Source organism: Notothenia rossii (genome assembly GCF_949606895.1).
Source record: "Notothenia rossii genome assembly, chromosome: 10".
Lineage (NCBI taxonomy): Eukaryota > Metazoa > Chordata > Actinopteri > Perciformes > Nototheniidae > Notothenia > Notothenia rossii.
Window position 1 is genome coordinate 2,119,265 of NC_136908.1, and position 15,500 is coordinate 2,134,764.

A 15,500-nucleotide genomic window follows, 5' to 3' on the forward strand; every position below is an offset into this window, starting at 1 on the left:
CTCCATCACAGCGTATTGCCTAAGGGAGTCAAAAACACAAATCTCCTTTTTATCCCAGCTTCCTACATTATCCTTCATGTATCTACACTTCTTTGGTCAGAGAGTAGACGGCGGTATCTTGACAGAAGGATTGATGTTGGACTCGCAGTAAAGAGATTGAGCTTCTCATTAAACAGCTCCAGATGTGAGCCAGATGTCGGGGGGGCTCTCCCATCAGAAATATAAAATAAAACCCTGTGGCCGACGTGCTCTCAGAAGACTTGAGTCTGTGTTTCTGGCAGCAGCTCGGGCAGATTTACAAAACTTGACAAAGTGTAGAAAGATCACGTCGTAAACACGTTCCAGGAAATGTGAGGAATGTATGCAAAGATTCTCCGATGGGGGAAAGTGTGTGTGGGGTGTGTGTGTGTGTGTGTGTGTGGGGGGTGTGTGTGTGTGTGTGTGTGTGTGTGTGTGTGTGTGTGTGTGTGTGTGTGTGTGTGTGTGTGTGTGTGTGTGTGTGTGTGTGTGTGTGTGTGTGTGTGTGTGTGTGTGGGGGGAGACTCCTGGCAATGTGAACTATGGATGAACCGTAGGAGGGAGTGCACAGCGAGGTTGGGGGTAAAAAAAACTCCAAGCCCCTTTTTTTCTTTTTTACTGAATCGATTTATTTAGGATAAACCCCTCGAGATGAGCCATTGGTTTTTAAGAGGGTCCTGACATGTGGTACAGACAGCAAGACAAGACGGTAAATAAAATAATAATAATAAATAAACCAAATCACATTGCAGTTGTCAATAATGTAATATTCATTGCACTTCGTTTTAAATTTTATTTTGTATATTTAAATTAGGTGTAAATACTTGTCTTTATTCTTTCGTTTTATAATCGTTATATTGTTTACGTTCTCTTACTACTTAGTTCATGTTGTTGATGTTTGCACCATCAATTCCTTGTATTTGTAAATGTACCTTGCAATAAACTCAATTCTGATACTACAGAACAACACAAAGAATACAAATTACAAATGTAATCATAACCACTTAAAGGTGGGGTAGGTAATTCACTTCAGATACACTTTTTGTTATATTCCATGGAATGCTCTTAACATCCCGATAGCAATGAATATCTGAAATGCTTTGACAATAAATCCATAACAAAATGTCATCTCTGGAAGCCGTGGCGCTGTAAAAAGCACGACCAATCATCTGAGCCGGCCCGGCTAAAGTAACTGGATGGCCTACCTGCCTGTCAGCCTTCCATCTGTGCACAAACTTATCTCGTGCCCTCATTGGTCATGTGCGCGTTCGTGTGTGTTGGAGGAGGGGCTCTGTGAGGAAGGGGCAGATTTTTTCCGGCTGTGTATTTTCAAATTCTAGCGCCCGCTGGTTTCTCCGTTCTTACCTACCCCACCTTTAAGCTTACATAAATTATCTTTTGATACTGAGGGAGTGGGAAACAATTATGATGTAGAAAGCCTTAATGATATGTAGAGGACTGTAGTACTAATATCTGTTGTAGATTGGTGCTCAAAGAGCCGGCTCTTTTTAAGTGAACGACGGGAGCCGGCTGGCGAACGAGCCGTTTTTTTGTGTGTACAAGGCAGAATGAAATGATGATCTCCGCGCTACGGGTTCGTGCATGATGCAGGCAGTGACATGTAATATCCAAGGATTAGAGACGGTTGGATGCTGCTGTTTTAGGCATTGCAATATATTTATTTTCATTGTGTTTTTTATTTATGATTATTTTTAGGCTCAGCAAAGATTTGTTGTCAGTTTGTATAGATGTTGTGGGAGAGGCACGAGGAGAGCTGGAGCTTTGATGGCAAACACTGACGGTTTATCTGGAGTTACGGCCGGAGAATTGACAAACAGGTGGTGTGTCACGAGTTGACACAGCGGTTGCCAAACCAATTCTGAAGAACTATTTCTGCAGCTCAAGGTTTTTAACTAGTTCGGAGTGTAATAATCAACATTCTTCATCAGTGAGACTAAACATTATGGACCCTGAATCTAAGCCATAATTCCCATCACTAATGTAGATAGAGCTTTTTCCAATGGGTTAAATGAACACATATATCCCTCTGAACACGTATCTTTAAATGTATTTATAATCTGCAAACAGTGAGGCAAGGCAAGTCAAGTTTATGTATAAAGCACCTTTTAACACAAGGCCATTCAAAGTGCTTTAAAAAGTTGAAAGACATTAAGAGCTTTGTGCAGCGGAAACATTTAAAAAACAGTCATTAAAAAGCAGAGATAAAAGCTGAACAGCACAGGACATGAATAAACCTGTTTATTAAAGCCTTTTTACGTTTAACCGAAAACTTCCCTTTCTTTTTTAGATTCCCTGAGTCTGGATTTTAAACCTGTGACCTCTTTAATTTGATGTAGTCACTTAAAAAAAAAAAAAAGCCACTTTAATTCTGCTTTTGTAATCATGTGACTTAGCCTGTTCGGGACAAATAAAGGACTTCTGATTGTGATGAACATGGCTCACAGAATTAAAAAAGACTTGTTAAACCTGCTGCTACATAAACCTGTAAGATCCACAGCTCGCATCTCATTGGCCGGTTGCATCCACTCGGTTGCAGCCACTTGAGTGCACATTGATTTTCAATCCAGAGGGTTAGCACATGGTGTAATGAGAGAGGTCTGCATTATTCATACTTTGCCAGGGATAGAAAACCGCCGGTGACCTAAATACCCAGCGATGGATTCTAAAATAACAACAGGGAAACACTGACAGTGAAACGAGAGGAGGAAGGTGAGGAGGAAGAGGAGGGGTGAAGAAACGTTACTGTGACGGAGTGCATCTGCAGCGAAAAAGCTTCTTTAAGACGGGTTGCTGAGCAGACATGTTGTATCTGTGTGTTATTAGCAGGGTTGGGGAGTAATGGATTGATGAATGCAACACTGCAACTAAGATCAATTCAATAATATTTTAAAAATAATTATTTTAAATATGCTCTCAAAATTTTGATTTTTTTTTTTCAAAATACTTTCTGACTTTTTCCTTAGAAGTCTTACTTATTTTTCTTTAAAGTTCTGAAATGTTTTCTTAAAACAACTGAAATTTGTTCTTAAAAATGTTGAAATGTTTTCTTTAAAATTCTGAAATTTTTTCTTTAAATTTCTGAAATGTTTTCTTTAAAATTCTGATATTTTTTCTTTCAAGTGTTATTTTTTTTTAATATCAAGTTAAATTAAATGTTCAAAACTGACTTTATTTAAAAACTCCAGATTTTTCAGATGTACCTTAAAAAAAGGATGATGGTGAATTTATGGTTTTGACTTTCCCTGGTTCATGTTTGGTTTCTTGTTCATTAAATAGTGAGCTTAACTGTAACCTCGCAGGCAGCCATTAGTTTCCATATTTGCGTTTCTTTTTCAAATAAACGTTGCAAACCTTCAAATCTTGCTTTACTTAAAAAGAGTACATCTTATATAATATAATTTATAATAAGATAAAACGTAACCAATTAAATAAATACAAACAAAAACAGCAGCTTTGCTCGTGTTGAAGCTGTAATGTTATGCTAATAAAACATTGTCGTAATAGTATAGCAAACAATATCTATATTTATTATTTGCAATGTCCCTTTAAAGGATCTCTTGAGTTGAAGAGGTTTTAGAAAGTGAACGTACCGAATGGAAATCGTTGATTAACAAACTTCCTTTGTCTATTTTTGTATCTTTTTATCTCCCCCTTTGCACTTTTTGCTGATCATGTATTCAACTAAATTCAAACACAGCCATATTAATGCAATGGTTAGATGTGAGGCTAAGCAAACAAAGCATACGAACAACAGCTATATTTATTATTTGTAAAGTCCTTTAAAGACAGCAGAGTTAAAGAGGTTTTGGGAAAGCGAACGTACCAAAAACTAAAAGTTGATATCAAACTTCCTTTGTCTATCTTTCTTCTTTCATAGCCATATTGTGTGCAATAGTTAGCTGTGAGGTTATGCAAATAAATCAACAGCAGCTGTATTCATTATCTGCAATGTCCCTTTAAAGATCCCAGACTTGCAGAGTTGAAGAGGTTTTTGTATTGTTTGATTATAAAGCTTCCTTTGTCTATATTTCTTTCTGTTCGTCTCCTCGGTGCTGTTTCCCCTGGAGGTTTGTTGTGGTGTTTTCAGCGGAGTTCATGTTCCTCTACGAATCCCCCGATGGAGGTAAAGATGGCGGCGGGAGGACCGGACTTTTGACCCGAACCACAGCGAGAAAAATCCCCCGAGACGCGGAATCACACGAGAAAAAAAAAAATCAAACAAATCCAATTCAACAGCCGTCTCATTACCGCTCTTCATCTGCTGTTTCAAACCCAAACTTCACACACATCTGTACCAGACGGCCTCACATGCATTCCTTTGTCTCGGAATAACACACACATGATCAAGAAGAAGGAAGCATCTAGTTATATACTTGTTGTTGTTGTTGTTGTTGTGTGTGTGTTGCTTATGTTTATTCTGCTCCATATCTGATGTCGTGCCCCAGTCAGCGAGGCTGCCTCATGTGTGTCTTCATCTTTCTTTCAACTGCAGGAACTCACGGTGTTTTTAACATAAAACACTATCATATGTTTTCGTTGCAGTGTTTGATCAAATGTCTCAGTGATCTTAATCAGTGATTCCCAACTTCGGAGTTATCTGAATCAAATAATTCACAAGGGAAGATGATCTGCTGTCGATAGTAGGTCAAATCAAGGTGAGATTTCTCTGTCTCGTTGGTTTTTTGTACAGTTTTTCCTCTTCAGACTTCTTGAAATTAGTCTACTAAACAGCCTAGAGTCCTCTCCTCCTGATGTTCAGGTGTATATCAGTATCTAGTGTCTCTACTTTAAAGAGTCCTCTCCTGCTGATGTTCAGGTGTATATCAGTATGTAGTGTCTCTACTTTAAAGAGTCCTCTCCTCCTGATGTTCAGGTGTATATCAGTATGTAGCGTCTCTACTTTAAAGAGTCCTCTCCTGCTGATGTTCAGGTGTATATCAGTATGTAGTGTCTCTACTTTAAAGAGTCCTCTCCTGCTGATGTTCAGGTGTATATCAGCATGCAGTGTCTCTACTTTAAAGAGTCCTCTCCTGCTGATGATCAGGTGTATATCAGTATGTAGTGTCTCTCTCTACTTTAAAGAGTCCTCTCCTCCTGATGTTCAGGTGTATATCAGTATGTAGTGTCTCTACTTTAAAGAGTCCTCTCCTGCTGATGTTCAGGTGTATATCAGTATGTAGTGTCTCTACTTTAAAGAGTCCTCTCCTGCTGATGTTCAGGTGTATATCAGTATGTAGTGTCTCTACTTTAAAGAGTCCTCTCCTGCTGATGTTCAGGTGTATATCAGTATGTAGCGTCTCTACTTTAAAGAGTCCTCTCCTGCTGATGTTCAGGTGTATATCAGTATGTAGTGTCTCTACTTTAAAGAGTCCTCTCCTGCTGATGTTCAGGTGTATATCAGCATGCAGTGTCTCTACTTTAAAGAGTCCTCTCCTGCTGATGATCAGGTGTATATCAGTATGTAGTGTCTCTCTCTACTTTAAAGAGTCCTCTCCTGCTGATGTTCAGGTGTATATCAGTATGTAGTGTCTCTACTTTAAAGAGTCCTCTCCTGCTGATGTTCAGGTGTATATCAGTATCTAGTGTCTCTACTTTAAAGAGTCCTCTCCTGCTGATGTTCAGGTGTATATCAGTATGCAGTGTCTCTACTTTAAAGAGTCCTCTCCTGCTGATGATCAGGTGTATATCAGTATGTAGTGTCTCTCTCTACTTTAAAGAGTCCTCTCCTCCTGATGTTCAGGTGTATATCAGTATGTAGTGTCTCTACTTTAAAGAGTCCTCTCCTGCTGATGTTCAGGTGTATATCAGTATGTAGTGTCTCTACTTTAAAGAGTCCTCTCCTGCTGATGTTCAGGTGTATATCAGTATCTAGTGTCTCTACTTTAAAGAGTCCTCTCCTGCTGATGTTCAGGTGTATATCAGTATGTAGTGTCTCTACTTTAAAGAGTCCTCTCCTGCTGATGTTCAGGTGTATATCAGTATGTAGTGTCTCTACTTTAAAGAGTCCTCTCCTGCTGATGTTCAGGTGTATATCAGTATGTATTGTCTCTACTTTAAAGAGTCCTCTCCTGCTGATGTTCAGGTGTATATCAGTATGTAGTGTTTCTACTTTAAAGAGTCCTCTCCTGCTGATGTTCAGGTGTATATCAGTATGTAGTGTCTCTACTTTAAAGAGTCCTCTCCTGCTGATGTTCAGGTGTATATCAGTATGTAGCGTCTCTACTTTAAAGAGTCCTCTCCTGCTGATGTTCAGGTGTATATCAGTATGGAGTGTCTCTACTTTAAAGAGTCCTCTCCTGCTGATGTTCAGGTGTATATCAGCATGCAGTGTCTCTACTTTAAAGAGTCCTCTCCTGCTGATGATCAGGTGTATATCAGTATGTAGTGTCTCTCTCTACTTTAAAGAGTCCTCTCCTCCTGATGTTCAGGTGTATATCAGTATGTAGTGTCTCTACTTTAAAGAGTCCTCTCCTGCTGATGTTCAGGTGTATATCAGTATCTAGTGTCTCTACTTTAAAGAGTCCTCTCCTGCTGATGTTCAGGTGTATATCAGTATGTAGTGTCTCTACTTTAAAGAGTCCTCTCCTGCTGATGTTCAGGTGTATATCAGTATGTAGTGTCTCTACTTTAAAGAGTCCTCTCCTGCTGATGTTCAGGTGTATATCAGTATGTATTGTCTCTACTTTAAAGAGTCCTCTCCTGCTGATGTTCAGGTGTATATCAGTATGTAGTGTTTCTACTTTAAAGAGTCCTCTCCTGCTGATGTTCAGGTGTATATCAGTATGTAGTGTCTCTACTTTAAAGAGTCCTCTCCTGCTGATGTTCAGGTGTATATCAGTATGTAGTGTCTCTACTTTAAAGAGTCCTCTCCTGCTGATGTTCAGCTGTATATCAGTATGTAGTGTCTCTACTTTAAAGAGTCCTCTCCTGCTGATGTTCAGGTGTATATCAGTATGTAGTGTCTCTACTTTAAAGAGTCCTCTCCTGCTTGGTGCCCTTATACAATGACAAAGATAGGGATGCATGGAGGTTTGATGGAGGCTAAAATGCTGACTCATTCCTTGCTGTTTCTCGTTGGCCCTTTAGCAACGCATGCCTTTTGGATTACTTCTCGTTCTTCTAGCTGCGTTTTCAAGAACAAAGACTAGGAAAGAATAAATATCCGAAGGCTAAAACTGGTGAGTCCAAATGTCTTTGAGAATTTAGAAAATGTACTGCATATGTTGTAGCTGAGCTCGAACGGCCCGTCCACACTACAGCTTCGACAGCTTCAAAAACGGTTTCAAACGCGTCTGCCCATTCACTTTGAATGGGGCGACGTCACGTTGCCTTGCTTTTCGCCGAACTGAATTGTGGGTAGCAGAGCGGAGCTTTCCTGGCGTTTCAGCAAAAGTTGAGCAATGTTCAACTTTTGAAGCTTCTGAAGCTTTCGGTGGAAGCGTCAGCCAATCAAATCATATGCCAGTACAAGCTGTAGCCAATCAAACCGCTGCTTGTGTGTCAGGGGCGGGAGATTCATGTGATTGGTTGTTGGTCGAGTTTCAGACACGCCCGCCGGCAAGCTTTTTTTGAAGCTGTAGTGTGGACGGGCCGTAACTAAAGAACACCTTTGCACAGGTGATGAGTCTGATATGATGGAGGAGATAATATTTAACACAGAGATCTTCAAAAGACTTGGCTGGTCCCACAGGAGGATTTCTCTCAACAGGAATAAAAACAAATATTGAAGTATTTACACTTCAGAGTTTTAGGAGCACACCTGAGACTCTCCCCGGGAGGATGAGCCAGAGAAAAGGGAGGAGGGGGAGTCAATATGTGAAGCTGACAGTAGAAAACAGCAGAGCTTAGGCAACACAAACCAGAGCGTGGAAATGTAGCTACAGCAGAGAGAGGAAATAATCCCAGAGACACAGAAATGTGAAGAGAGAATCACCATGTTCTGATTATCAACTCAAACAGAGTCCATCACTTTCTCAACTCGCATCAATGGAAGGTATCTTGATCTGAACAATACGCTTAAAGACTTAAAACGCTTTTCAAGACGCACCTGTACAGTGGCCTGCAGGTGCAAACGGGCCACAACGTTTATATTTTCAAAAAAGGCCGGTGCTTATTTATTTGTTTGAAGTATGAAAGTGTACTTATTGGATTTTATAACGTGTGCTTATCGATATGTAGTTAGTCAGCTATAGTATCTCTCTCTATAGTATTTGGGATTTGTATCTGCACTATCCCTTTCCCTCGAACATCATTTTCTCCATGGTGGGAACAGTCAACGGTTTCATGCTGATGCTGTTCTGCAGTAATCTAGCACTAGGTAGACTGACAAGGGAAAGAGTTAGAAAATGGTTTAAGCAGTCGAGAGACAGACAAGATGCCCATATTACCCATAATGCAACTTGATTACAGACTTCTCTGTAAGATGTAAGGGTGTGTTGTGCTAGTAGCAGCTAATGTCTGCAGCAGAGACTTCTATCTATCGCCAAACATTCAAATTATTAACATTTCCAAACTTGAAGTCTCCCACAGGATTGTTGCCATCCTCGTGGATTCATCTTCTTATTATAGACTCATGCATTTCCAAATATCTGGACTTCCTATGTTATAAATCTATTATATTTTCGATTTGCACACGGCATCTATTGCACGTCTGTCCGTCCTGGGAGAGGGATCCCTCCTCTGTTGCTCTCCCTGAGGTTTCTCCCATGTTCCCCTTTAAACTGTGGGTTTTCTCTGGAAGTGTTTCCTTGTACGATGTGAGGGTCTAAGGACAGAGGGTCTAATGACAGAGGGTCTGAGGACAGAGGGTCTAAGGACAGAGGGTCTAAGGACAGAGGGTCTAATGACAGAGGGTCTGAGGACAGAGGGTCTAAGGACAGAGGGTCTGAGGACAGAGGGTCTAAGGACAGAGGGTGTCGTATTGTCAAACTGATATTCTGTACAAACTGTGAAGTCCACTGAGACAAATGTAACATTTGTGATATTGGGCTATATAAATAAACATTGATTGATTGTTTGTTTGTTTGTTTGATTGATTGATTGATTGAAGTCTTCAGCCAAAGCCAATGAGACTCAGGTGAGATACTTTGGACATCTTCAGACTTATCAGCTCACTCGACTCAACCCCTGGAAACACTCTGAAGAGTTTAATCTCTAAGTTACTACTCTTCGACTTGAGGTTATCACGGTCCCTGCACCCAGTGACACGTCCTCCCTTTCAATGACACAGATTCAACAATTCATACAAATCTTGTCCTTGTGCAATGTGTAGCTGCCCTCCAGATTGTAAAGCCCTATTGATTAACTCAAGGCAAAGGAAGGGGAAGTAGGATGAGTGCCACATTAGCATGTGATCTCTTTGTTAAAGCCTCCATTGTATGTCACTATTGTACAGCATAGGTACAATACTTGAATGTGCCAAGTGCACAACACATGTATTGTTGAACACTTTTCATATATTTTCCTTCAGCGTGAGGGTTCAGGGCTAAATATATTGTTCACTCATTCAACTGTATGACCAGCTAGCAGCAAGTACCTACACATCAACAAGCTTCGAAGTACATCCAATGACAACGTTTGCTGATTCAAAACTTCTACATGAACTCCATTGTCCTTAATATACATCTGACTATAGTGCACATCATTGTCCACAAACACAATGTGTACATCCCTGATTGTTAGATAAAAAACACATTTAATTGGTTCTGAAGTGTTGCCATGAATTGTAAATGCACACAAAACCAGCAGCAATATACAAAATGCACGCTCTCTTATTCTAAACTGAACAGTAGGGAGGCAACCTTTGCCAAACCTGCAGCACTGTAACACTACATTCAGATATTTTGACATATTTGGCGTGAAGGCACCACCTGGTTCTCCACCAATTGGCGATTATCCATAGCCCTTTCTCCACCAACATCCGGATAATCAAACACCTTCAACTTTGCTTGAACAGAACACGTCTCAAAGAAGCCATCAGCAGCTTCACCAATAACGGGCCAGCAGGTTTACACAGTTCGCTACAGAGCGGCATTTGACCATACGGTTCCCTTGCCAAACATTAGCCGCCTTTAGCTTAGCGGTGGTGACGTGAAGTCATGTGAACGTTAGCTTTTTAGTTCAGAAATCCTAAAGTGGTGTTAATGTGTGGAGATTATCCTGCTGTGTGTAAATATCATAAACGTTCAGATTATTTTCTGCAATAATCCAAAATCCCATGGAGAAATCCCATTAGCTTTTGGTGAAGGGAACCAGGGAGATGCTTACTTTTGAGTTGTCCTACAAAAATATGTCATTCCTGCACCACTCTGTCAGGAATATGACGTTACATCGTGTTGGGAACATCCTGAATGTCCTCTTCCAATATGAGAGCAACATGCTAACAAAGGTATCAACTGTAGCTGTGAACATGACAGGATGTGTGATTACCTAGAAGAGCATCAGGACTGTTTGAGGCATATGATAGCTATGTGATTAACATGATGATTCAGCCTCTATGGAGAGAGACATATGACAAGCATGCTCATTTCTGACGTGGAGCTAATCTGAAGTAAACATTGAATACTGCTTTCTATTCCTCCATCTTGGGACTGTGTAACTCCCTCTCTTGGATATCAGCATGTGAAGGACACTGTTCAGGAACTAGTTGATGCTCTGTATGTGATGACCACTTCCATTCTGGAGAGGATCACAATGGATCCTGAGATTGAAGTTCAAGCCGGGGACCAGGGAGATTTTTCTAACACATCACATTCAGTATAATTTAAATCAGCGTTACTCACCAGCAGGCGAGGGTGTGCTGCCGCTGCTGGACGTCGGCTGGATCTGGAGCCTCTGAGGAGACGGAGGCAGCGAGCTGATGATGGACGGGAACAGAAAGGGGTAAACGCCCGGCGTGTAGCGCCTCATCGTGACCAGCGGGGGGCTGCAAGGCTGCGGGGCGCGGCTGGCCGTCTTCATCACAGCGACGGGACAAGAAAGAGGCCATCGGACGAACCCCAAATAGTGTTAGAGTGTCCGGAGACGGTTTGGGAACACCTCAGTGATCCAGAGAGGCATCGTGGTGGAGATTAGAGTCAACGAGGGGCCGGTCAGAGGGGTTCTCCATTAAAACTGTAACAGAGATAACCTATGGGTTAGTCAGAGATGGCAAAAGTACACACATCCTTTCCTCAAGTAGAAGTAGAGATACTGGTGTTTAAAAATACTCTGGTGAAAGTAGAAGTACTGACTAAACTTCTTTTCTCAAGTCAAAGTAAAGAGGCTTTGAAATGTACTTCAGTAAAAAAGTACCCATAACTAGCAGCTGTTTTAAAGAGTACCTGACCTCACCTCAAAACAGATAAAATAGTGAGAGAATGTTTTGTGAACCCATGTGGATCTAACAAGGTGGAGCGCTGTCCATTCATATTTGTCTTTTACTGTTTCTCGCTTTTCCCTCACTTTCTCTTTCAGATAAACTCAAGGTAGTCCTCACACATGTTTTTTCCAAATCAACTTCTCATTGGCTAGTTTCCTCGTCTACCAAAAAGCGGTGCAGGAATGAGTCCTAAAACCTGGACCTGCATGAGTCAGGATTTCAGGATCTCCCAAACCTCAAATATTATTGTAACTGCTTTCTCTACTGAAGATGATTGGTTGAGTTGTACACATCCCTTAGTCGAAGTGAATCCACATTTTATATTGTTCAGTTTTTAGACCAAGTGTTGGCATGACTCTTTGGATACCAAATAACTAAAGGCAAGCTTTATTGAAAGTAAAGCTGGAACAAAAACTGTAAAAACGCGAACATTGCCACAAGCAGATCTTTTTTAAAACATACTTCCAGTCTACACGTCATATTATTATATTACGGTATGTTGAATTGCATGCCATTGAGAAGAGGCCTGTCCTCATGCTCAAGACAATCAAAACTGGCACGCTCCCGTAAAAACCCTGCTTCAAAGCACTTTTAAAAGTCAGAAAGTCAACATGAAACGTAACGGCTCTGCGGATTGGTCCATTTACCATTTGGGTATGGGCACGTCACTGTACCCAGGAAGACAAAGAGAAATGTCCAACGAGGCGTTCTGGGGCAGCATAGACAGGTCTTCTCCGTGTTAGAGTTTTACTCGCTACAGGGTGTACTTTGATGGTTTGTGACTCTGCAGACCGTTCACATCCAGAAGCTACAGAACACAAAGGGACGGGTGATAACCGGAAAAGCATGACATGGGCCCTTCAAGACAGCATTGAAAAGACGGCTATCTTTTCATGAGTTTCCATTAAGCACTCTCCACTGCATTGTTGGAACTCACAGATACCTGACCTTACTGCAAAGTCACTTCTTATTGAGTGCAGGAAAAAGAAACGTCAACTCTGTCTGTGAACTTTGCTCAATAGCTCACAGGATTTCAAAGGTTTTTCAGAGCAAAGACAGTGTTCTTATCGGCTTTATCACCTCCACCCTAACTTCCCTCACCTCTTCTTCATCATCATGTGCTGAAGAAGGCGAGTTGGGTGGAGCTGAGGTGTGATCCGTCCTCACCCCTGATTCCTGTTTAACACAGTTATAAACTGCGATGGTATAATGGTGCTCATAACGCTCTAATCTGCAGTCAGGCGGCCATTAAAGTGATCTGTAACCACACTTTGTAATTAACGAGCACCAGAGAGCGTCTTGCTGCTGCTCTGCACAACACTGAGGAGGGGAAAGACTGAGGAGAGGTGAGAGCAGAGAGGAGGACAGGGACATGCTGTTAAATAGGATCTGTTGTGCATGCAGTCTGTTGAAGTTGCTCCTGCTAGCTTTTTTAAACTTCTAACGCTTAGCTTTCTTATTTGAGCATACGTTTTATTTTTCTGTTAGTAACTTCTCTTATTAGCGTATTAAGTTGTGCAACAGTGTTTTTATTCACAGTTGAGTAGCACTTGAAATGTTTGGCTCTATGAAACCTGATGTACTTATATGATTCTGTTTTCTTCAAGTTTGTATCTTCTTGGTCGAATGTACTTACTGTAAGTCACTTTGGTTAAAAGCGTCAGCTAAATGCAATGTAATGTAACGGTGCTTTTTGCATTCACGGGTGAAGCTAATAACACTAAAGCCGGCTTGGCCAGAACAACGGCTATCCCATCGATGCACTCAAAAAAAGGACTTTGGCTGGCTGTTACACCAAATAAAATGTAAAATGTATTTTCAACGTAATCATTTCATGTTTCCAAGATGAACGTGATGAAAACATGTATGGTTTGCATGAATCGCAACAACTTCACATTTATTAGATTCATTCATTTTGAGGTAAACTGAGACAAAGGGATTATAATAAGAACTGGAAACAGCGTTCGAGGCCTCGTTCGTTCCTATTGGCGCATGAAGACAAAATGGCCTGAGATTCTCGAGAGCAAAACATCACAAATTACCCATCATGCTTGGCTGTCAGAGCAGAAGTACGCATATGTAGCTTATAGAGCATGCACAGTTGAGTTGCCCCTTAAGCCCCGCCTCCTGTCATTAAGCCCCACCCACAATCTCCCGCTCTCGGCTCATTAGAATGAATGTAGAGAGAAAATAAATCTAGTTTCGGCTTTTAGTGCATTTTACAACTTTAAGGACCGAATGATTCTAGTAAGGGCTATAACATAGTTCATACTGGGTAGTTTATTTAGTTAAAATAAAGTATCCGCTGATTTACAGACGTCTCTTTCCCATGTTAGTCAATGGGGAAAAGTCTTTCTGGGCTGGGTGACGTCACGGACTGATACGGAAATTGTAGTACTGCTATTTGGCCACTACGAATATTTCCCTCAGAGTGCGGATCACTTCCTGGGGGCTTGGGCTATCCACACTGAAATCTGGAAAAGGACACTGAGCATGCTGGGTAAACCGCAGAGACAAAGGAGAGGAGCTGGGTCCAGTATAGAAAAATGTATAAAACAGGTACAACAGGTGTCTGCCCCATCTTATCTGGGCAACAGAAGATCACTGGCTAAATAGCGACCTTCGAAACATGGCTGTACCAGGATATATCTGACAAGGTGTCCATCGATGGCTTCCAGACTGTTTGGGCATCGTTTCCATCAACATAATTTCCATTGACAGATAAACCCAAATTCACTCCTGGAAGCTTCCTCGTACAAACAGTCGACTGTGTCTCAACTTTAAAGATATTCTCCTTAAACTGTTGTCGTGGCCAAAATCCCCAAAAGTTTGTCTTGTAACCTTCACCTCAAAAGTTATTGTTCTTGGCCACATGTAGAGCTTGGGCCTGGGAAGCAGTGTCAGACTCGCAGTACAAAACCCACTGGACGTTTCGGTTGCTTTTCAAGGTTTATTTCCAGTAAAACATAAACAAAATACGAAAACAATATTTAACACAAACTTAAACAGCAGATCCTAATAATCTGTGTTTGACTAAGTATAAGTTGCGTCTGTGTGTCAATGACGGTATTGTTGCTGCTTGCTGCTCTCCCGTCACACACCGCACCTCCAACTTAAAGCCCCGCCCCCTTCACCTGAGCAAAGCACACCTCTTACTGAAACAGAAAAATGCATTAATAAAGGTTCCAAATAAATCAAAACAAAATAAACTTAAATGCGGCTCCTTAAACTGTACATCCCTTACCCTGCGGTGAACCAAGCTGGAAATTGGAAAGATAAAGGACTGTGCAGTGTTTTGGTTCGTGATACACCTTAAAGCTCATGGATCTTCTAGTAAAACCTGTCTTCCGGGAGCCCATATCCCATAATGCCTAGAAGAAAACACTGCCTTATATACAATGGGAAATTAATGGGGTTTTTATACTCTCTTTTTCCATTCATGCTTCACTTTATTGCTGATATAAAGAGTGTAGGGTGCTTTGAGGATGGAAGTTAAAGGGTTGATTTCCCTTAATTATTCTAAATCATCGGTGCCGTTAACACGAGGTGTAAACAGCTCAAGCAAAGAGGGTCATCTTTCATTTGAACCTCCCTTTTTATTTGATTAATGGACATTTCTGGTCCTTCCTTCCTCCCTTCCTTCCCACTGAACTGAACAGCCTTTTCTGAAAGCAGAAGCTGAGTTTGCTGAATGTGTGTGTGCCTCCTCTGTCCCTCTCGATTAAACACTTTAAACTGTGAGTGTGTTTGACAGCGGGGAATCCTGGGGGGGATAAAGCTGCAGTATCTCTCATCTCCTGCTGCTTCCACCTGCTATTGAGACATCAGACTCCAGACCACTCCTCACACACAGGCAGCAGAATACAACTCATACTGCCAACTTATCCTTGACTTTAAGGACACATGTCACCGCCTCAATCACATGTCAATCACATCTCAATCTCAATCTCAATCACATGTCCACAATCACATGAGGGACGTGTTGCATGACTTTAAAAAGTGTTTTCTCCATAAGGCTGCACTTTAAACCTTGTGTTCAGCAGAGATGTGATTATACATTTCAACATGATAAAAAAGGGAATTAAAGACTAATCGACTAAAT

At 41.2% G+C, this 15,500-nt stretch overlaps 1 protein-coding gene across 2 annotated transcripts in view; it reads right to left on the bottom strand.

Annotated features, from left to right (window-relative positions):
* The window catches only part of LOC307022899 (retinoic acid receptor beta-like), a 205,629-nt gene that overhangs the window by 135,069 nt on the left and 55,060 nt on the right, over nucleotides 1-15,500 (bottom strand). The window contains exon 2 of one of the 2 annotated variants that reach the window (XM_079655808.1): nucleotides 10,821-11,151. In XM_079655808.1, coding sequence (XP_079511934.1) covers nucleotides 10,821-10,998 — 178 coding nt within the window. In that variant the 5' untranslated portion in view covers nucleotides 10,999-11,151. Of the gene's footprint in view, nucleotides 1-1,223; nucleotides 1,337-10,820; nucleotides 11,152-15,500 lie in introns of those variants that run through there. The other variant, XM_079655810.1, reaches the window with a different exon arrangement.